Genomic DNA, 23,020 nt, shown 5'->3' on the forward strand with positions numbered 1-23,020 from the left:
GGCACATTTGATCTTCTTGTACAGCCTTAGTTTTTGTGCCAGTGAGGAGGTGCATTCCTGCACACCTGCTCGGTCTCCTCAGGAGCCACCACTTCTCCACACACCTTTTGGCACAATAGCTAGGGCCGGACAAGCCTAACTGCGCATTCCCTTGATTCCTGCTATTTAGGGCTGCACATAAAGCAGAGAAAACGCCGTTTCCCTTCTCGCAGGAACACAGCCTTCCGCGGACAACCTCCGACCCGAGCGCGGAGGCCCCAGCAGCCGTGAGGCGGGCCCGCCATTTCCTCGCCCGCCCGCCGCGCCGGCCCCCTCAGCGCTCCGCGGTCCCGATGGAGCCGTGAGGAGCGGGGCTGACCCCGAGCCCTTCCCGCAGGGCACCGGCCACGGGACGGAGCCACCGGGGCCCGCTGCCCGCCTCCGGAAGCGGAAACATCGAGGGACGGAGCCACCGGGGCGAGCAGCAGCGGCTGGCGGCGTGTGGTGAGTGCAGAGCTGCGGGCAGGAGCAGCCGCTGCCCCTGCTTGGGCTTCGGTATGCCCGCACGCGTTAATTTAATGCGCGTTTTACGGGTGCACGGCTCGTTGCTGTGGGCTGAGGATGGGCTGTGGCTTGGCGGACAGGTGTGGTGTGTGTGGGCGCCTCTCTGAGCGCTGATGCATCCTCCCAGGCAGGCTGCTAACGCTGCCTGTTAGCCCGAGCTCCGCTCTTCCCTGTGAGCGTGGCGGTAGGAGGGTGGGCGTTGTGAACTCAAAGCCGCGTCTTACTTGTCAGGGATTACGTTGCTTTGATGTTAATTTTTGTTTTTGCCCTTCCAAAAAGAGCCTTGCTGCTTTTTAATGAGCAAACTTAACAGCTAGTGGACACCAGTTTTCTTACACCTCCTCCTTAAGGGAAGAGTCTGAGTGGAAAGTATGAATTAGTGTGTTTTTTTCCAGCGTCCCTAATTCTCGTGTGTTTCCATTCCAACAGAGTCTGTCGTTCTGCTCACTGCAACGTTAATATACAACAGGATCATACGAACTAAGGTACTTCTTACCAAACGCTAGTTATCGATTAAATGGTGTGTACCTTGTCTTCTGGACCGAAGTGTCGCGTTAAGATTATTGTGTAACACGGCTGTGTGAAGCATGCGGCTGGTTGGTGTTGTAGGCCAGCGTGAGTGAAAAAACCCTAATTCTTTAGTTGTACCTCATGATGTAACAAGATACCTTTATTTAGACGACTTAGTCCAGGTAAATTGCACCCACTTGCATGAAGCTGGCAAGAAAATTGCTATGCAAACCTCAGAAGAGAATGCTGTTGTCAGGATCATATTCTGGATCATATTCTGCCTTTCTTAGCACCCTACCCCAAAATGGATGTACACCCACAGTTCAGTTCACTGAAGATTGCCTTCAGCACCAACATGTGGACTTAGTGTATCTCAGTGCAAATCCAGAACAATTTATTTAACTGCTGTTTTGTACTGGGAGGTGCTGGACCATTGCAATCCCAGCAAGAAAGACACTCAGAGTCTGTAGAGCATCATCTCGAATGTTATTTATTACAGCTAGCCCTATAAAGAAAGAGAATAGTGTAGGTAATCACACATCCCTTCACGTGCTGTGGACCCTAAGTTGTACAGCATCAAACAGAGCTCTGTAGCACAAGTGGTGTGCTGTGTAGACCCGGCCAGTTAGAAAGGGTTACCCTATTTTGGTCACTTGAGCTATTATTGGACTCTCTTGCAGGAAAACAACTGTATTCATCACTTCTACTGCCAAACAGAGAGGATGCTCACATGAGAACTTCCTGCTCTTTTAGATAAAAGCAAGGACATGCAGGTGGCCTAATCACAGGTACCAGGTGGGAGCTGCCTGCACGCTCACTGCTCTAGTCAGTTAGTTGCTGAGCTTATCCTGCAGCCATGCAATGTGCACATCCCAGGCCTGAAGGCCACGCAGTATGTGAAGTACAGCACAGCACCAGCCTGGACCTACTCACGTTAACTGTTCTGGGGACCTCCAGCTCGTTGGTGTGTAATGGCCTAGTCAGGATCACTCCAACTGCTGTGTTAATGTCTCTATGTAAAACAAGTGTGCTGTCTGCTGTAAATCTACAAAAATATGGTGTGAGAAATTGAAACTATAAACTTTCTGTGTGAACACATCCATCAGTAGGCACTTATTTATAGGAGGAAAATGATAACAATGTTGTGAAGAAAGCAGAACTGTTTTGGGACAATATGCTGCCTGAAGGCTCTACTTTGAAAATATACATTCCTCCTACATATTCAGCCATTTAACCAACATTGCATGCTTTCACTCTTGTTTGTGTGTGTGTTTTTTTTTCTTTCTTTTTAAAAATAACTCATGAGTTTGGACACAGCTGAGCTTGGGAAGTAACTTCCTCATCTTTTGCTGAAATCAGCTAGCTGGCTTTGGAGCTCATCCTGAACGTGGTTTGTTTTTAATAGTTTGCCCAGGAAAATAGGTTGTGAGGATGTTGAGACACACTGTAAGGCTTTTTTTTTTTTTTTTGGCAACCATTCCTTTGCCACTGTGAGCGGTTTACTGTTTGCAGCAGCTATAAAGCCAGCAACAGGTAGTGGAAGATCCTGCTGGACCTTTGTTCTGTTGGATTTCACATGGAAAACGCGTGTATATCATAGCATTAATTATAAGACAGAAGCCCAGGCTCAAAGTGACCTTTACTTTGCGTAATATTTTTTGCATTCTTCCTTTAGTAACAGAAGAATGCTGCTAATCTGTGAATTTGTGCAAAATCAGGTGTATTACACCTTCTGTGATAGCAATATTAGTTATTACATTGTCTGCACTTTTATTTTTTTCACGTGGTTATCTATAGTTCTATATCAGAATGATTTAAAAATATATATATATATTTAACAGTTTTATATGATCTGTATTATGAGGTATATTTTGTAGTGTCCGCCTTTATAAGTGCCTCCATTTTGTCCTTTCCTTTAGCCCTCACTTCACAGCAGTGCTTTTTTTTTAAAAAAAAAAAAAAAAAGGAAAAAGGTGGTATTCTCAATGAGCAGCATTTGCCCTTTGATGTATAGTAATTAATAAAGAAATATACTAGTTGCAAAGAAAGCCAGAAAAATTCTTAGTTTTCTTCACAGTGTCAGACCGAGTTAGCCTTGATAATGAGCTGTAGTTAAACTCTCAGTTAGTAAATATTGGAGATCAAGGGTGATAAAGTACCTGTCTCATAGAGGTGGAACTGATCCTCTAGAGGTGAAGTTCTTTAGAGTATTATTTTCTGTCTTTTGTGTCTCTGGGCTGCCCTCATAAATGCTTTTGCTGTTCACTCCTAATCAAAAGTCTGCCTGTATCACATCGTCAAACCTCCATGGGCAGCAGCTGTTTTTGATGAAAATGTGTTTATCCCCACCTGCCGCAGTAATTAGAGCATTGGTTCCTAAGCCAGCTAGTAGAAAGTCTGTAAAAGAGGAAGAGCTAGTGCAGTAGTCCAAAGGACTTGCTTCTTTCCATTTCATCAATACTTACAGCTGACTTGAAGGGGGTAAAAACAAACAAACAAAAAACAAACAAAAAAACAAAAACGTTTTCACCTGAGTTGCTGTATTAATTGTATGTTATTGGAGGCTGCTGCTTTTTGTATGTCTCAACTCTGCAAAAACTTAAACCTATGCATTGTGAAGGAAAAGAGAATAAGAAGGAAGAGGAAGAAGAGCTCCTTTTCTAGTCTCTTCTATAGCTGTAAAGCTATAAATCTGCTTCATACCACTAAAAGTTGCAAAGACCTTGCTTCAGCTTTATTCCAGTGTAACAAGAAAAGTATTCTCATTACTTTTATGGTTTTGTTTATCTATTTTTGCATAGAAAAGGTTTTTTTTTCTTTTTTTTTTTCCCCATTCTACTGAATTGTTGCAGAAACTCTGCTCTTTTTCTTCTTCAGGCAAAAATGTCTGCAGCATGTGACTTCGTTACACTCTGCACTGGGCAGAAGATGCCTCTCATAGGACTGGGAACCTGGAAAAGTGAACCTGGCCAGGTAAGTAAGGAGCAAACTATCCGACACTCTTCTGTGCTCTCACCTAGTATTTGCATTTTTTAAGCCTTTTCTGAAAGTCCTAGATCTGAGACTTGGATGGATCCATTTGCATGGATTTGGTCTTAGGTCCACAGAAGTGTGACTGAGGCTTAAGACAAGCAGCAGCAGCAGCAGCAGCAGATCACCTAGGACTCGTTACTCCAGGCCTCAGGCAATGGTGCTCTGGGAGAGGAATCCATGAAGAGACCAATTAGTGAGGTGAAGAGCTCAGACAGTGAAAATGGTGTTATTATTTTGCACATGACTCTTCCAACGAGTAATCTTCAGGCTGCAAGTCTGACCAAGCATCCCGCTGGCTTGAACTGATGACTTGGCTGAAAGGATTATTTTGGGAGGCAAGAGCTCTAGTTGTAATAAGTCCTGTTCCTCTGGTTGGCCTATGTTTAGCAGAGAAACGAAGAACTTGTTTGAGTTACCTTTCTTTTAGACCGGAATGCCTGATGTGTCATTGGAGATGCACTCTGGTTCTAAATGTAATGCATTGGCAAATGCCAGCCTAGGAAACAATTCTGCATTTTACTACAGACTGTGGGAATATTTGCATGCTATGGACTGTGCCTCCTGTTGTAATACTTTCCCCCTTGTCTATCTCTTCCTTTCCCTTTTGTTTAGTGAAAAGATAAATTCCTGAGTGCAGAGATTGCCTTTCGCAGCAGGTACATGCACTGTCCAGCAGGAGTGTCCTCTTTTTGGTGGAATTCTTAATTGGTATTCTTGTTTTAATGCCTTTTGGACTTTGTGTACCGCTGCACGTCAGTAAGTGTGTCTTGCTGCTATTCTGGCATTAGCTTCATGATAGTTATGTGGGAGTAAGTCAGATGAAATTGTGCTTGTGACCGAGGGGAAAGTTTAAAAAACCTTTCTTGAGATGACCCTGTTCTTTCTTGTCAGGTGGAAGAAAAGGTGAGAAATAAGCTATGCAAACAAAATCTATCCATTGTTATTTTCTTGTTAGGCTTCCTTGTTGTCAGGACAGTAGATGTGTTGGGAACAGAAGCTATACTAATGTGGAAGCTAAGCTGGTGTGAGAGCTCAGTCAACCTTGTAACTGAGGACAAGGGTGAACATTCAGCTCTGTCACTTGAAACATCATCTGCCCACTGAATTAGGTTTATTAATATGCAGGAACGTAATTAATGGATTTCTGCAGACCCAGGGCAGTTTAATGCACGTTGTACTAAAACGCTTGAAATGAACAAACAAAATATCAGTGCATTGTTTATTTTGTGCACTAACTGTCCTGAGGAAAGTGCGGTTTTATAACCTGGAAACCTATTTCAGATGGATTTTGCCGTAGTCTGCAGCACTTCGAGCAGCTGAACCCAGCATGGATCTTACTTCAGGTCTAGGTGGGGTCCCACAGAAGTCAATCTCGGTGGAACAATCACTTTCTTTAAAGACAATGTTCCTTGACTGTTTTGAAGACATGATTTTGAAAAACAGCCAGCATTACAGAAATTGCTGCTGTTCCTGTGGAATAAATAAATTCATATTTATCACTCTTCGTTAAAAAACGCAAAAGATGCAAACAATTGTGGAGATTTATCAGATTCAGAGGCATAGCAGCACTTTGGCAGAGCATCCAAATAATTTACCCTTAAAAGGGCATAATGTTGTTCAGGGAGAATAACTAATTACAAATTAAAAGCCAGGGACTAAAGACCTAGACAAGTGGAATAATAATCATTGACCATGTTTAATGTAGCTGCTTCCCAAATACAGGCTATTTATCAAAAGCCCCTTCATCAAGGGCTACATTAGAAGCAAGAGTAGATGTGGACTGCTTTTCAATTATTGCAGGTAAATACTTCACAAGTTGTAGTTATTGTTGCCAAGCTGTTCTTCAGTCTTGACCTTAGTCTGAATAATTTCTTTATTATTGCCATTCTTATTTCCGATCCTAAACAAGCCTTTGACTTGTAGCCAGATCTCAGCAGGCCAGTACAAAGGTGCCATTGCAGCCCTAGTTTCGTGGGAGGTAAGGATAGAGAAAAAAGAATTACTGAATCTAAACCCTCATTGGCAGGTAATTTAGAATAACATGATGTTTTCTGCCTTACATGATCAAACGCTAGAAGATAAATTAGGTTTACATGTTACCATAGGAACATGATGGAGGGCTATTGAGAGGAAGCGAATACAGTACAGGAGCTCATGAGCTGGTAGCATGAATGGGTTCAAAGACAAAAGTCCGTTCAGACAAGAGCATCAAGAGTATCAGTAGCATGAGCTTTTAGTATTGGAGCTGTGATCCTTTAATGCTTTGTTCTTCTCTCTCAAGTGGGCCATGCTTCATGCTTTCAAACTGGAGGATTGATCCCTATCAGATGAACAGTCTAACCTGCTGTGGCAGAGGCTGGTTCTTTGGGGAAGAGACATGGGGAGCTGAGGGAAGCTGTACTTCTGTGCGAACGTTCAGGAAAGATGGAAGAGGAAATATGTGCCTTGGAAAACCAATCAGACTGGGTGCCTTGTGATAGGACTGCAGCTATGGAGGGGACTAAGCCATGAAAACTTAGCCAGGATTCTCTAGATTGTCTGACAATGTGAACAAAAATGCGCTATTACTGACATGTAATGGGAAGAACATGAATTCAACGTCTGAAGGATAGGAGGCAAAGCTTGTTTTTTTAGGAATATTAACTGTAAGTTACTGTTTATATGGTGGTCTGAGCTCCTTCCTCTACAGCAAACTATTTTAGTGCATTATATAGAAGCTGCGATACAGCAACATGTGTTCTGCTCATACTGCATCTGAATATCATGTGGCCTGACGGTCTGTTTTTTTTCCTGCTTCCCATCAGCAAGTGTACCTGGACTGCTTAACTGTGACCAACTCTCAGGCTAAAAGGGAGGTTGTCAATTTGTCAAAGCTGTCATCTCCAGCCTCTCTTTCTTTCCCGGTGTTATTGGCTGGCAGTGTTAGAATGATGATGTAGGAAAGCAGATGTTTCTTTGTCTGTGATTTTTTTTTTTATTATTATTTTTTACTTTGAAAGCCTGTTCATAATGGCTTGGGGCCGTGCAGAAGAGGCTTCCTAGTCATTTAGACTCTGTGTTGCTTGGAAGTATAAAGATAGCTTGTTAGTTTTTCACCTTGTGATGAGCAAATTGAAGAACCTTAGAAGGGGAAAAAGGGGGGTGGGGATGGGGACAGGCAAAAGTCCTTGTTAGTATATATAAATGTGAATGTATATCCTAGCACTTTGCTATAATAGAGAGTAAGGCTTCAGCTGCAATGCTGTCTGTTTTAGGGCAAACTATTTCAAAAAAAGCATGAACTGACGAGACAGCAGCAACAATGATGCAAGTTCTGGTAAAGATGAGTTGTGGTGAAAGACCAAAGCATCGACATTAACCCAGCAGGCAGCTCAGCACCACACAGCTGTTTGCTCACTCACCCCACCCAGTGGGATGGGGAAGAAAATCGGGGGGGGGGGGGGGAAGGTAAAACTCATGGGTTGAGATAAAGACATTATTTTCCCTTCCTTTTCTGTCCTGCTAAACTAGTAATAGTAATTGGTGTGTGTGTGTGTGTACATATGCGTGTATATATATATGCACAATTACTCACCACCAGCTAACTGATGCACAGCTAGTCCCTAAGCAGAAGTTGCCCCCATCCCCAGCCAAACCTCCCCATTTTTACTGTTCCACATGGCACACGCGGTATGGGACATCCCTCTGGCCAGCCTGGGCCAGCTGTCCCAGCTGTGTCCCCTCCCAGCTCCTCGGGCACCCCCAGCCCCTCGCTGGCAGGGCGCTGTGAGAAGCTGGGAAGGCCTTGGCTCTGTGCAAGCAGTGCTTTGCGATGACTGAAACATTGGTGTGGTATCAGCGTTATTTTTCTCCGAAATTCAAAACACAGAACATACCAGCCACTGTGAAGAAAATTAACTCTATCCCAGCCAAAACCAGGAGAGGTATGCTGACGACTAAAGGTGTAAAAACCCTTTTCAAAGGGTTTTTGAATTTCACGTCTGTGAGGAATAGGATGTGGTATCAGGGTCTTGCATCTTGGTTAGACTTCTAAAAAGGCTTTGCACATAAAGATATCTAAGCATTGGAGTAGACTGCCTGTTACTTATAAAAAAGGGTTTTGGCAAATGTGTGTGGGAGTGGTTTAGACTTAGTTGGCCTTGCTATGGGGCATGAGAATAGACTAAATGATTTCTGAAGATTCTTTCAGACCTACTTTCTGGAATTATACGATGCTAGGTTAATTATTTAAGCTGTCTGACTCAACTTGACCAATGGAAAATTAACTCAGTAACTTGGTAATTGCTCCTTCCACAGCAGCGTTGACAGGCTAAACTAAAAAATATATGGAAAATTTGAAGGATCCTTTGGCAGTTTTTACTATATAACACCAAATTTCCCAAGGCATTTAAATATCCAACTGCTTGTGTTGAGTCTTCCCTCCTCACCCCAGAAAATGCATGTACCTGTCTGAACGTAATGTCAAAAATACAACTCTCACCTGAAGCAAAGTACTCTTCTTGTATTTACATCTGCCTGTTAGGGTTTTTTTTTTTGCCTCCAAGAAATCCTTATTTGCATGTTTTTCTCTTGGTTATTTGCCTTTTGCATGGAACAGGATCTCTCAATTCACCTTGGAATGTCTTAGTAGGCTGAGAATTTTGCCTGAATCTGAACTTTAAATGATCAGTCCTAGTTTTTCAGTGCTAGAAATATATGTAAGCACTCTGATAAACAAATATGGACTTTTATTTTATCACTTTGCAGAAATGTGTTTGGAGTGCCTTATCCCTATTTTTCTGCAAGTGGTGCTTACTTCCATTTTATGGCAATTTTTGTGCGTGTTTGGATTTAAAAAAAAAATCCTGATAGAGGAAATGGGAGATTAGTTCAGACAAACACCACGTTTGCTTTCTTTTCTTCTGCTATGCTTTAAAAAGAAAGGAGAATGTGCTTCTGCTCCTCAACTGCCACCTTTTTGGAGGGTGGATATTCAGCCTTAAAAATGTTAAATGTGTCTCAAGTGATTTCAAAATCACTATGACCTTGACTTCATAGCAACCTTCTGAGAAATGCCTTTCCTCAAAGTGAAATGAGGATTGTAAATACCATCCTGCTGTTGAAAGGAAGACCTTATTTCACTGTTGTAATAGAAGTGCTTTGTCATTCTGGCTAAGGGGAACTGGTCTGAGTTCCAGTTTTCCTTTCAAAATGCCAAAGAATGCAGTCAGAATATTCTGTGTTTGCTTTTACTGCAGTTCTTGACAGGAGAAACAAATGAAATTCAGCAGCAGAAGAGACATCTCTTTCACATTTGATTCCCTCTTTTTCTGTCCCATCTGAAAGCAAGACTGTACATGTCTTTAATTGGTGTTAATCATTTTGTCAGCTTTAAATTTGAAAATGCTGGTACTTAAGTTGAAAGAATTCAATCACTCTCTAGCCTCTGTTGACACGGTTTTTAATCTCTTAACAAGAGAGACATAATCTCCAAATAGATTAGGGCCTTATTGCATCAAACCTCAGACAAGGAGTAACTTAATCTCCCGAGGTCTCACGAGACAAGTCAGTGAAGAGCAATGTACAGAAATCACTGTACAGAGATGTTGCTCTGACTGTAGCACTTAAGAGATGGACAGAGACTTTGTGCTCACTGACCACTGGAAGTTAAATAAAATGGATTTTACTTGATGCCCAACCATCTAATGGAAGGTGGTGATGCTGAAGTCTGGTAATTTCTTTGTTCTTATACAATCAGTTATGGTAAGTCTTTATTCAAAAGCCACTTAAGAATTCTGGAAGAGACACCATTCTGTGTTTCCCTCGATGGTTTCTAGACTTGCCCCATGTCTAATGCCAGCATGTGGCTATATGTGCTGTGCTTGTGCTTCAGTAAAGCTTTCAAAAGCAGAAACAGATGCAAAGTATAGTGCCTTGGTTCCCAGCCATTCTGGCTTGTGTAACAGCATGGGGCGAGGGACGTTTGCTGTTGGCAGTACCTTCTTTGTCAGAAATGTGGGAAGCAAAATGTGAAATCCTGAGCATCATCAGGAGATCCCCAGCAGGCTGTGGGTTAATAATCACCAGTAGAGTGACTTTCTTGTCACTATACTGCTGCTGTTGTGCAATCAGTGAGAATGAGACGTGAAGGAAAAATGTGCCATAAAATATCCTTATCATAAAAATGTAACGTGAACAGTTGAACCAAACCTGAACTCTGGCAAGTATGACATTAGAAACTTGGCTTTTCTTTTACTGGGGGAGAGGTTGTGTCTTCCAGGCTTGGCTAACATTGATTGATTGGACAGTTAGTTCCACTAAATTTGTCTTCCTAAACCATGATTTATTTCTTACAGCTCATCTTATATTCAAGAAAAGCACAGCAACTGTAGTTAAAAAGGAATTTCTATTCTGTCTAGTGAGTTCTTGCATACTTGGCCTGTGTGCATGGTCTGTTTTCATGTTACTCTTGGAGTGCCTGCTAGCACTTAGCTCTTTGCTCTTGAACGCTGTACAATGGAGGATTGGTTTCTGCTCTTCTTGGGTATCCTGACCTTATCTAAGTCTGTACTTTGGCAGTGTTCCTCATTAAGCACATAGCAACTTTTTCAGTTGTCTCTTTCCACTGATTTCATTGTGTAATCTGTTTCTGACTACAGGTGAAAGAAGCTGTGAAATACGCCCTTAGTGTGGGTTATCGCCACATTGATTGTGCAGCAGCTTACAGCAATGAAGCTGAGATCGGTGAGGCTTTCCAGGAAAGCGTTGGACCCAACAAGGTAAAACCACAAGAACTGCTATGCTAACTGTATCTTGCAACAGAATTTACAACTGTGACTTGAAAGTGGGCTGTAAATTAACATGTGGTTTTTCCTTCTATCAATCCCAGCTGTTTGTTATTAATCAGGACCAGGCATGAAAGAAGGCTTTCTCTCCTCTGGAACCATCCTGACTGTCAGGAGGAGAAAAGATTGCATGGAACAGTTGCGTGGAAGCTACAGAAAATGCTTTTATGAATTCCTTCTTAAACACCCCCCAGCCAATATCCTAATTTGGGTATTCAAAAGTTAGAGGTTGCCGGAGTCGCTAGTTATAATGGAAAATATATTCCATGATTTATATGAAAAGTTACTCTAGTTTGCAAGTCTAGAATGGTATGCAGTGTTGGGTACTCACAGCAAATTCAGCAACTGTATTTTTTTTAGTGATAGATTAAATATGAGTGAGTGAGTAAATGCATGCTCTTTTATTAAACAGTGATTGAGTTTGAAGGTTTTGTAACTGTGACTAGGGTTTGCACTGACAGTTCATGGCCTTAATGTAACATAACAGACATTCCTGTGGATGACCTCAGGTGTAATCTTAAATTCATCCCCTTGTTCTGGTTGGCCCAAGGGGGCAGAAGAATTAGGTGTATGGCCTCAGAGACCCTGGAAAGAAAGCTCACATGTTCCTGCTTTTCTGCTCTCCTCTCCTTTGCTGTAGGGCAATCTCTTTGTTATGTGATTAGCTCGAGAGAGGCTGTTTTCAGCTCGCCCCAGGGATTCCTTCGCACTGTTTAGCTACTGGCAACTAATATGGGGAAGCGTAGGACTATTTTTATTCAGCTTGTGTTGGCTAACTAACTTATAACAAGATTTTTTAGAACATTTTTCTCTTTGAACACAACAGCTAGCATGCGAAACACAAATAACTGAATGGCTGGAGAAATTAATCATTCCAGCTACCAGAAGGTGTAGACTTGAGTGAAATTTGGTACTGCTTATGTCAATGAGAATTGCCTTCTGATAGTGTTCCATGCTTCAGCATGCCAATTATGATCTCTCTTACATTTTATACTTCATAAATACCTACATTTATATTTGTTTAATTTCTGGGTCTTACCCTTCCGATACATGGTGCTCAATTCTTAATGCATTCCTCCCAGAACTTAGAAATTCAAGTGCAGAGGTTCGGTGAAGCTTCTTTGGTTTATTTTCCTGCATTCTTTCTATGACAAACAGTTTATAACGTGATGGGTGTAGTAAGTTAGCTGGTTGTACCTTGACAGAAATCGCAAAACTTGTCAATGAATGAACTCAGTAATAATTTATTTGGCCGTATTACATTTAGTAGTGGCTTTAACCCTGGCATTGGAGTTTGGAAGAGTGGTGGGTTTTGTTTTTTGTTTACTGTTTTTTTTTTTTCTTCCCCAAAGTTTCTAGTGAATTGCAAAGTTTTTGGTGTACTTTAGGATGGGTCAATAGAAGTGTGTATTTCTCTTGCTGTTCTCTATCCAGCACATTTTTGGAAGGTTTAATTTGTAGGTTCCATGTGTTAACTTTTTTTTTTAAACCTTGAATTTTTTTTATTTTAAATCTAGCTCGGGGGTTGCTGCAGTTCTCTTTCCGAGCTTGGTCCAGTAAATTGTGCTCTCCTTCCTTTCTTAAAGGTTATTAAAAGGGAGGACCTGTTTGTAACATCAAAGCTCTGGAACACCAAGCACCACCCAGAAGATGTAGAGCCAGCACTAAGGAAAACACTTGGAGATTTGAAACTGGATTACTTGGACCTGTACCTCATGCACTGGCCTCATGCCTTTGAGTAAGTCCTATATGGAAAGGGCACAGAATGCAGAAACCCCAGCTTTATGTAAGTGGCTGGTGGTGTGTCCTGAGGAGCTTCTTTTTGAGCTGTAAATTTCTTTCTGTGTAAACTGCCTGCAAGATATTTTTAAGAGTGATATAAAGCGTAGTCCTACAGGCTGTGGTGTAGACATTTCTCTACTTGTAACCTGTACATTCATTTGTATTTCATGGATATGTTTGCAAAAACAGTTGTTCCCATTTAATTCTTCTTTGAATTGGCTCTGAATTTATTTAGATTTGTAGCAGGTATGGAAACAGTAGAGGAGACAATTTCTGGTACTGTACAGAGATTATAAATAGAAAAGGGATAATTGCTGTTATTACTTAGAAGTCATGAGGCTGCAAAAATGGGTATTAGGTCTTAATTTAAAATCCTTAAGTAGCTGCTGATTTTTTTAATAGTGAAAACAACTTGGTAATGAAATTAAGATCACTAAATGCATGACGGTTTGGCATGGGTGCCAAAGTTAGGTAACTGAAAGTAGTCTGACTGGGAGAAAGTAAACAAACTTTATTGAGTGAGTTTCTCTTCTGAGGCTTGTCATCTTATACCAGCTGAAAACTTGTCTTGCTGTGAGGTAAAATCTTTGTCAAGTTTAACATGCATCTGAAGCTTAAAAGTAGTTTAGCCTATTCACCTCAGCACTGGGAAAACATGCTGTTATTCTTGGTTCTGCCATAGAAGTACTTGGTGATCTTGGGGAAATCCTGCTGTTATTTGTGCCTGAGTTGTACTTATCTGTAAAATGAAAATTAAGTGCTTTGTTAAAAAAAAAAAAAAACAAAAAACGCTTTTCACTAGTACTTATAAGCTGCTGGAGTGGTCAAGCACATACAGTATTACATCGGTGTCTGTATGAAAAGGAAATGACCATGATCTCATGACACTTTAGTTGCAGTAATTCTAAGATTTGAAGAAATATGGGAAGAGAAGGTTCTCCAGTTAAATGCTAGATTTATTTATCCTACAACCCTACCAGACGCAGAGTTACTTAGTTTATTTTATCATAACTGTGGATGCAGTTCCTTTTCCTGCTTAAGCAATCAGCAAAAAGAGGAGGAAAAAAAGTCTCCTGCCCAGCTGTTTGCATGGGCACTTCACTAAATGGGGGAAACCCTGTAAGATTCAGAGGGACCTCAGCCTGTTCTACAAACTTAAAAACACTTTTCCCGTTCTAGTCACATGAACGGAGTTTTGCAAAGCATACAACAGTGATATGAAAGACAGTCAAATTCTAACTATCCCTCAGCGTAACAGAATGAGGAAATGTTTTCAGCTAGGGCCAGTTTGGAGGAAGAACTTCTGTTAAAAATTCCCCCTGTTTTGAAATAATTTGCTTTTCAGTTGGTTGGGGGGGGGGGGTTGGGGGACACAACATTTAAACACTGCTTTGATAGTAACATGGAACACAAACAAGGATGTATATTTAGTTATTATTAATGTTATTTAAACTGCTCGTTGTTGTAGAAAACGTTGACAAAACTGACGTTACAATCTCCATGCTTTCTCACTGGAAACAATTCATTCTTAGTGTTCTATCAGCTCTACTTTAACTGTTTTAGTGCCTGATTACCCACAGTGCCTGCAGTGTTTTGGGAAGCTAATCAGAAAAATGTTATTTAAATGGAAATTAAAATAGATTTCCAGATGAAAATCACAGTGACCCTAGGTCTTGTGTATTAAGTGAGGGATTAATTTTCTACTCTTGACACGAGACTGCTTTTCAGAGTTGGGAGCTCACTCATAACGTTTTCAAAGTTATTGATAGATCTAGAACCAAAAATGATGTGCACAAGAGCCATGTCCCCAGCTGCTGTTATCTTGCACAGCATTTACTGCTTAGTTAGGGCAATGTCAGACAGTCTCAGAGATCTGGGTTAGCAGTGTCCTGCGGTGGTTACGAAGCAGCACTCTTCCAGTGAGATCTCTGGAACCCCTCCAAGCGTGGACTGCTCAGAGACTGCTCGTAGCCCTTGGGTAGTGTGGTGGTGTCACCTGACATAACCAGGTTCTTCCTGCGTGTGGTTTTGGTTGGTTTCTTTGTTTGTATTTTATTTTTATTTTTAAATGGGTTGGTATGACTAACTGGAAACACACCCAACCTACAAGCAACACGTACATGTTTAGACTTCTCTGAGAATCTGTGCTTGCACCCAGTGCTGACTCTGCTAGAGAATTCAAAGAGAGTGGGAAAACCAGATTGCTTTGAACGCAGTGCCTGCTAGATAGCTCCTAAACCAAGGTCCCGTTGGTAAAACGTCCAAATAGACTATCAGTCCTCCCTCAGAAACAAATTGAAAAACCAAAGCTGCCTTCTGAGTTGCTGCTCTCTAAATCACCTGTTTTGCTAGGATCAAAGCGCTGTTGTTGTATATACAATGGGTGATCAGCTTTAGGTAGTTGCCATAGGTAAGTAGCGTGTTATAGGTAGGTATAGCCCTATAGGCAAGTAAGTTCCAAGCACTGTATAACAAGTTTACATAGGAAGGACTGTGTGTAAAATAATTTCTTGTAGGCTAAGTCTTCATAATAGAATTCAACAGGGAAATTTGCTCAGTTTGTTCTCTAGCTTACAAACTGTGCATAAGCTTTTAAGAATACTCCACTAAAAGAAACTTCCTTCAAAGAACTACTGTAATAGAAATCACGTGGCATGTATACTTACGCTTTGCCTTTGATGCCGTAGACGAGGGGACAATCTCTTCCCAAAGAATCCTGATGGAACGATGCGGTATGATTACACTGATTACAAGGATACCTGGAAGGCTATGGAGAAGCTGGTAGAAAAAGGTCTTGCAAAAGCCATTGGGCTGTCAAACTTCAACAGTCGTCAGATTGATGATATATTAAGTGTGGCTACTGTCAAACCAGCTGTGCTCCAGGTAAGATGAATAAAGGAGAGGAGGAGTGCTCTTTCTGTTTGTCCATGGGAGTGAAGAATGTGCAAACCTATACTACATGTGAAGAACAAGGAGTGCAGCTTCTGATGTACAGAGAGAAGTATAGCCCTGTCTGTGGGAGTAGGTACACAGAGGGTGTCTTTCCAGACAGATGAATTCAGTGGGGAGACCTGTGTCCATGTTTTGTGGCCCCCTATGCCTAGTCAATGCTTCTCTGTAAAAAAAAAAAAAAAGTTTGTCTTCCCTGAGAAGAACAATTTAGTCTACAAGAAAAAAATATCAAGAGGGACTAACTTAAATCCTTCCTATAAACAGCTTTCTTGCATGTTGGATGATTTGTTGGACGCATGGAGAAAATCCAGCATTATAAACTTAAGCAAGCTGTTTTCTGTAATTTTAGCCTACATGCCAGTTTTTAATTTTCGTGGTAGTACGCTATAGCTTCGCAAGGTTTCCCAAAAGCTGGAATGACCTCTTCTGATGTGCTTGATTCTGCCTTTTTTTATTATTATGCTTTTGACCTCCTGTTTGTTTAGAGTTTTGTGCTTGGTAATTTTTTCTCTGGCCATTCACTGTGGGTCATTTTAATAGGTAGAATGTCATCCGTACCTAGCTCAGAATGAGCTGATAGCTCACTGCCAGAAAAAAGGACTGGTTGTTACTGCCTACAGTCCCCTGGGTTCTCCAGATCGCATGTGGAAACACCCAGATGAGCCTGTGCTTCTAGAGGAACCTGGGATCAAAAAACTGGCAGAAAAATACAGCAAGTCACCTGCGCAGATCATCCTCAGGTACAGAACAGTTGAGGAGGGGTGGCATTTGGGACCTGGCCTTAAATAAAGCAAAACAAGCAAGCTTGAAGGGATTTACTTGGGGTGTGTGTTTTTTTCCCCACATCAGTGGGGATTCTTGTGCTGCCAGCACAGAAGACTTTTCTCTTCCCTCTCAACAGATGGCAAGTGCAGCGTAAAGTGGTTACCATTCCCAAGAGCGTCACTCCTGCTCGCATTCTGCAGAATCTCCAGGTAAGTTGAGATGGAGGACAGGAGTTCCAGCAATGCCCTTTCACATGAGTAATATGCTGTCCTGCTACAGTGATCTGAGGCACTTGGTTCATACTTGTGCGCTCAGAAAGGAAAGATTTTTGGGATACAAAAGTTTCTAGCAACTGTGTGCGCGTGCACGGTCTTGTTATCAAAAGGGAAAAATGTTCTTCATGGAAGTTTAAATGAAAAATCTTTACTGATATTTGAGAAATTTTATTGAACAAAGGAGTCTTTTAATGATATTTAATTATTTATCATTATTTATTTATTTAATTAATGATATTTAATGAAGATTCCAAAGATGTTTAAAATATTACAACTAGCAATACGTTTATTTTTATTCGGGTTTTAACACTAGGATCTTGCAATTCTAATATGGCGCACAAATTTTCTTGTTTTAAAAACATCTCCAAGAGATGTTTGACTCTAAGAAAATAAAGCCAAGAGGCAGAATTCAACAGAATTAAATATGGAAAAAACTATGGTTATTAAACCAAGTCTCTTGCTTTTGGTCCTAGGTGTTTGATTTCAGCCTCACAGAAGAGGAGATGAACCACATTGGAAGCCTGAACAAAAACTGGCGTTACATTGTGCCAATGCTTACGGTAAATTTCTCGTATTTCTAATAGTTTTGATTATGTGAATTTGACCACAACTTGGGGTTTCTGTGGCTTTCGTTTTCTCTTGCTGTCCCTGTCAGAACTACTTATGACTAAGAGCACTACAACTTTTCAGGGTGTCTTAAGCTGAAAGAAGTTTTCAAAAGTTGGATACAGGTAGCTTTTTGAAACCTTTTCTCCTCTGTTGATTCTCATGGGTCCTCATTACGGACCTGTCCATGGGCCTTTAGCCAGAGTCCCTTCTTGCTTCAAACCTCATCAAACTCATGCTGATCTGTTCCTCTCAACGACAAGCAGGCTAAGGTCTGTGCCACTCTTCCAGAAGTTCTCCTTATTCCACCTGTCCACATCTGCTTTTTACCATAAACCTCTAAATTCACAGAAAACTCAAGGTGCTGTTAGCTCTCTGCTTGTCACAGAAGCCATATGAGGGAATTTGCCCACTTCACTCCACTGGATGTTCTCTTTCAGCACCTGTTGTAACAACTTTCCACCATTGTAAGGGGTTTGATTTAGGTTGTATTATTTTTCTTTGCAAATCCATTAGCTGCAGCGTCTTACAGAATCATCAGTTTCCACTGTCACATGAACCCTTACCTTGTGTGCTATTAGATGCCAGTCTGTTCTTAGAGAAACTCGTGCCTTAAAGGTTGTCATTTTAGGCTTTTTCTTTCCTTTTATTAAAGAATCTAATCTTATTCCTTTCCCCTCACGGGAAGGGGAATAAAAGAAGCCTTACGGCCTCCTGTTGTAGTGTTCCTCATTTCTTATATATTTATTGTCCTGCTTCTACGACAACAACTCTTGTATGACAGAGTTGTTGATGTTCCCTGGTGGTCGCTGACCAAAATATTGCAACTGTACTAGAATGAATTTGAAGTGATTTGTCCCTTCTCTATCATACAGGGTAGTGTGTGGTACAGTAGGTCTCTGCAAATTTGGAATTTGCCTCTCCAGCAGTTTGCCTGTAAATTCTTCATTACCCTGTGCTACTGGTTAAGAATTCTTTGGAGAAAGCATTTCTCCAGGATTTGTTGTTGAGGTTTCTTGAGTGCTTGAGATCAGTGATCTAACAATTTGAAAAGAGAAATTGTGAGCCTGTGTGAACGATTGTCTTGTACCAAGGGTAGGTAGATACTTGTTACAGCTTCTCTGTTCCCAGTGCTGGGTCTTGTGAAAGCTTCAAGGCCATGCTTTTAACTGTAGGGTTGCTTCAGTGTGTGTGTGTGTAAATATAACCCCCCACATCCCTGCAATCAGAATTATCTCTTTGCTTATGCATCAGGAGTCTGTACTCCAAGCTGCCAGTTTGGCTGCTCTCGCATGTGAACGTGGTAGCGACAAACACACCTGCTGCCGGCTGTGTTTCAAGTGTTTTGCTACTTGTGCTGCAAACAAAGTTGTTTTGGTAGTGAAGCTGCAGAATACATTTAGAACGTAGCCTGGCTTGGACTATCCAGGGATAATTCATGTGCTTTTGATACATGGGAGATGTGTTCTGATCAATGACTCACAAAGAAGAAACGAAGTACAGTTCAAAGCACTAGCCTATCCAGCTAGAAAAAGGTGTGAATGTGACGCAGCTGGGCTTCAAAGATATTGCCATATTGTCAGATAACAAGGCAGGAAGAAGCAAGATGAGGAGAATTAAAATGCGGCTGTAGCTGTAATATCTCTAGCAGAACCTTTTGTCTCCTGCCCGTCCCTTCTGGGCTTATCAGAAAGAATTTTCATCATCTGTAAATTAAAATTCCTGTCTAACCTTTCATGCCTATCTCCTCTATGAATCTAATTTATAGTGTCTGGGTTTCAAAGTGGGATGTGGCAGCACTCCTATCATAACTGACGAGACAGTTTTTCCTTGCTTTACCTCGCTTGTATATAACCACAAGGTCTTGCAGTTGTGCCACTCTTCTCCGTGTTGTTATTTTGCTCTAAGTCCGAGTTGAAGCTATTGCATATAGACAATTTAAGATGCTTTATATTTTAACAGATCATTATCTGGGTAGAGGCTGGAAATTGTTCAACTGTACCATGTACCAGCCTGAAAAGTCAAACTTTTGGAAACATAATTGTTTAAAGAATATACTTCAGCAAAACTTGAATGACTAGCAAGCCAGAACAGGAGGACTGGCGGTGTTGTACACATGATCTCTCTTTTTGCAGATTAACGGTAGCTGACTATCAATGTGTTCACTGCTGATTTGCCCCCCTTCCTCCTTCAGATTCCTGGGGTAGACTGGAAGCAGCTATATGCAACATTGCTTCTGGCAGCTGCTGTTTTGACATGTTGCTAACAAGAATGCTTACCTGAGGAACTGTTTTTTGTAGGGAAAATATGCAGGGGAAAGAAATGGGGTGGTGAGAAATGTGAATTGTGGGAATTTGCAGTTGTTGGCTTTCAACTTTTCCTCAAACTATGAGGAAATGTGAAGATACTGTGTTAGTTTTGTCCACTGTTTTAAGGATTGCCTTCAAATAACAGCTTCATTTCAGCTTTTATTTTAATCCGAGCACCAAATACTAAACCTTGACATCTTAGTTTTCTGCTCTATAGTGCCCCCAAGTGACTGTTTTCACTCTACCCTAGTTCTCATTGTAAACTAGGGGTTCCAGTTGTTGCTTTTAAATGCATGATTTATTCTAAAAGCTAATAGAAAGACTTGCTAGTGGATACTTGGTTTCAAATTACCTGTGATTCCCTCTGCCCCCATAACATTTTGAGTGATATCTAACATCGCAATAATACAAAAATCTTAAATGCATAAAAATCAATGATTTGTTTAACATGACTTATATTAAGCACCTAATGACTGAGTAAAAGTTTTAGCTGAATGATGCTAGTTTGTCACCAGGGGAGGTTTATTTTCTTGCTGATGCCGCATCTAAGTTTCCTCAAACATTACAGGTTGCAGAACAAGGTTTTACCCCAGCTCCTAGTAAATGGGGGTGTTGCAGTGGACTTGATGCATCTAGGAATGCAGTTTATGCATGTGAATGCCTGGAGGTGGGCCATAGGAACTGAGACTTTTGCTTGGCTACATCTGCTTTTGGGCCATCAGGAGCCTTTGTTTCCTGTCAATGAACGTTAGTTTCAGTACTCCCATTTTACAGCTGGAGAAACTGGTTGGCCATGAGTGTTCTTAAACAAGAAGCGTGTTCTTAACTCCTTTGTAGCACTTCTTGTTTCAGTGACGCTATAAATGCTTCAGTGTATGGCCCTGAACAAATTATTACAGTTGATTCATTATATCCATCTGTAAAATTGGCAGCCCAACAACTCTGTTGTGAAAAGATGGGCAAGGGCGCTTACTTCTGCAAAGTGTTTTGAAGTGTGCATGTTGCAACATTTATTCAGGAATGGCTACAAGGCAAAAGGCTCAACTATTCTTAATTCAATTCTTAAAGTCTAAGTAGCTGGAAGAAAGACTCTTGCTTTAGGCTACAAAAAAAAATCTTTCAAGAAGTGCTAAGAGGACTTAGGGGTGGAGGGAACAGCTCTTGATTAAACTCAGGAAGATGCTCCCAGATGTTTGGGATATGAAGATTTACAAGTTGAAACCATGAAGAACTTGAAAAAGAATGGATCTATATCTTCCTGACATGCATCTGTCTGTTTACTTCACAGGTGAATGGGAAGCCAGTACCAAGAGATGCTGGACACCCCCATTACCCCTTCAATGACCCCTATTAACTACGAAATAAGGTGTTAGAATAACATGCTCCTCTGCATACTTTTCCACAAAGTAATGAGTGCCACAATTTGTCAAAAAACAAAACAAAAAAAAGTCTAAATAAAACCTTCCTTCCTGAGTAGGATTACTTACAATGTACTGCTTTTAATTGACCTTCCTTCTGGGGGTCCTGTAGCTTCCCTATCAGCATTTGCAGTCATTGTAATGAATCCACCAGCTTGCCTTGGGAAACATAATATCTTTTGGCATTAGATAAAGAGTGGGAGATTCTAAATGAAGTTCCACACATCATTATCAGGCTAGGGCAATACTTCATGTTTTCTGTCTGTTGAACGGTTTTGAAATCTTTATTACCATGAGGGGGAAAAAGAGGGGAAGGCATGAAAGCATTTTCAGACTAAACTACCCAGCTATCAACTTCAATATTTTCATTAATATTTTATACAGGGAATTAAGTGAAATGTGCTATGGTTGCACTGTGTCTATAAAGCATTCATTAAAACCCAAGTTACCATCCATGCTGAGTGCTTTTTATCCCCTTTGGAGTACTCATGGGACTTAAACTCTCTCCTCTTTATTTTCTTTTTCTTTTAATTTCTGTTGATTTGAGGAGAATAAATGCATAACCTGAAGCAGGCCTTCAGGGCAATCATTCGTATTGCTTGTCACAGGGATACGTTCTAGCTCTGGAATAACTCTAATTATCCTCTCACAAAAGCCTCAATAACTTTTTAGCAAGTCCTATAGGAATCCATCCTGCCTTTCCCATAAGGTTGTCCAATGTCTCTTTACCAAAGATGTCCAGTTCAAGTTCTGGAACATCACAGATTTTGTTCCTGATTATACAATAAAAGAAAAAAATAACAACAAAGTGTCAGAGGGCCCCTTCCCTTTTAATGTCTCTTTTTTTGACTGCTGTTTGGGCTGGCATATGGGAGAGCTCGTTCTGCTTCTTGTTCCACTGCTGGCGTGCTGGTAACGCTGGACAAGGAATTTGCCTTTTCTGTGCGTCAACTTTCCTACTCGCCAAGTCTCTGTGTTACTCTGGGGCAGGACTAATTTCCAGAGTGCTGATACACTATTGTGCAGGACTGGAGCTCAGCCACTAGCAATGTTTTATTTTGTTTCAGTTCCTTAATGAATTGTCATACCATCAGAGCACAAAGAGCATGAAGTCTTAGTATGTACCAGTGCCCCAATAGTGATACCATCTGTGGCCTTAGCAGTGTTATTTAATACTTTGTTTTGGTTTTCTCTACCTGTAAAATATGATGAATGCTCGCCTGCCTTGGTGCAGGCATGGCAGCAAGGCACGGTTTCTAAAGGCCTCTCAGAATTGAAACAAAGGGACTCTTTTAGATCTGATGCCAGTCAGAGATAGTCATAGGCATGACTTCTGTTTTGCTGCTGGACAAAGAAAGCTTAACTGACTGTAAGTGAAATAAAGAGCAATTATTTGTTATGTTTCCCATAGCAATAACAAATAGAACTGGAAGAATAATCCTCTGTATTTAAATAGCTTAAAAAAATGAAAGAATTTGATTGTTTTAGTTTTGATAACCTCTTTTACTCTAGGTCAGTATTACAACTGGGTATCCATCTCAAGTGTAATGTCTTTGCGAGTATTTTCTCTCCTGGGCCTTATAATATGCAGTTGAACTGGACCAAGTCTGTTTATTGCTTGTTGTAATCCTTATGTGAAATGTAAAAAGTTTCTGTGCCTGTGAAGTGTCTCCTAATTCCTGCTGGGTTCTCCTCAGCGCAGAAATGGGCATTTTCACCCTAAGAGAAGTGCAATCCCTGCTTTGCTTTTCCTGAAATAATTTTATTCGAGCTTTTATTGCCCCTCGCCTTACCGCGGCGGGGGCCCGGGGCACTTTTGGGGGTTATGTCCCTGGACGGGAGGGGGGCGGTCCCGTGAAGCTCCGCAGCGTTATGTGGGAGCCGCGCGGGGGGCAGCCGAGGCCGGGCCCCCCTCACGGCGGAGCCCTCACAAGATGTCCGCCCCGCGGCCCGGCCGCCCGCCCCGACCCGGCGGGGAGTCCTGGCGCAGCGCTCCGGACTAC

At 41.4% G+C, this 23,020-nt stretch overlaps 1 protein-coding gene across 4 annotated transcripts; it reads left to right on the forward strand.

Annotated features, from left to right (window-relative positions):
• The first annotated feature begins 183 nt into the window (after window positions 1–183).
• On the forward strand, window positions 184–22,682 carry AKR1A1 (aldo-keto reductase family 1 member A1). 4 transcript variants are annotated; one of them, XM_067001395.1, is made up of 11 exons: window positions 184–483; window positions 973–1,028; window positions 1,734–1,841; window positions 3,931–4,026; window positions 10,725–10,844; window positions 12,497–12,648; window positions 15,380–15,575; window positions 16,185–16,384; window positions 16,546–16,618; window positions 17,158–17,244; window positions 20,888–22,682. In XM_067001395.1, exons 4-11 carry the CDS (start codon window positions 3,937–3,939, stop codon window positions 20,951–20,953), a joined length of 984 nt encoding a protein of 327 aa, XP_066857496.1. In that variant the 5' UTR covers window positions 184–483; window positions 973–1,028; window positions 1,734–1,841; window positions 3,931–3,936; the 3' UTR covers window positions 20,954–22,682. The 4 variants fall into 4 exon arrangements, with proteins under 4 accessions (XP_066857496.1, XP_066857497.1, XP_047914862.2 ...); XM_048058905.2 differs by lacking the exon at window positions 1,734–1,841 and having other exon boundaries at window positions 192–534; XM_048058904.2 differs by lacking the exon at window positions 1,734–1,841 and having other exon boundaries at window positions 194–483.
• Window positions 22,683–23,020: the final 338 nt, after the last annotated feature.

This window comes from Anser cygnoides, chromosome 8, assembly GCF_040182565.1.
Source record: "Anser cygnoides isolate HZ-2024a breed goose chromosome 8, Taihu_goose_T2T_genome, whole genome shotgun sequence".
NCBI classification, from domain to species: Eukaryota; Metazoa; Chordata; class Aves; order Anseriformes; family Anatidae; genus Anser; species Anser cygnoides.

Bases quoted from the DNA above. Each gene is read 5' to 3' on its own strand.
- AKR1A1 (XM_067001395.1), top strand. From the start codon at position 3,937: ATGTCTGCAGCATGTGACTTCGTTACACTCTGCACTGGGCAGAAGATG. The intron at 4,027-10,724 runs GTAAGTAAGGAG...TTCTGACTACAG, and splicing joins GGAAAAGTGAACCTGGCCAG to GTGAAAGAAGCTGTGAAATA. The intron at 10,845-12,496 runs GTAAAACCACAA...CCTTTCTTAAAG, and splicing joins AAAGCGTTGGACCCAACAAG to GTTATTAAAAGGGAGGACCT.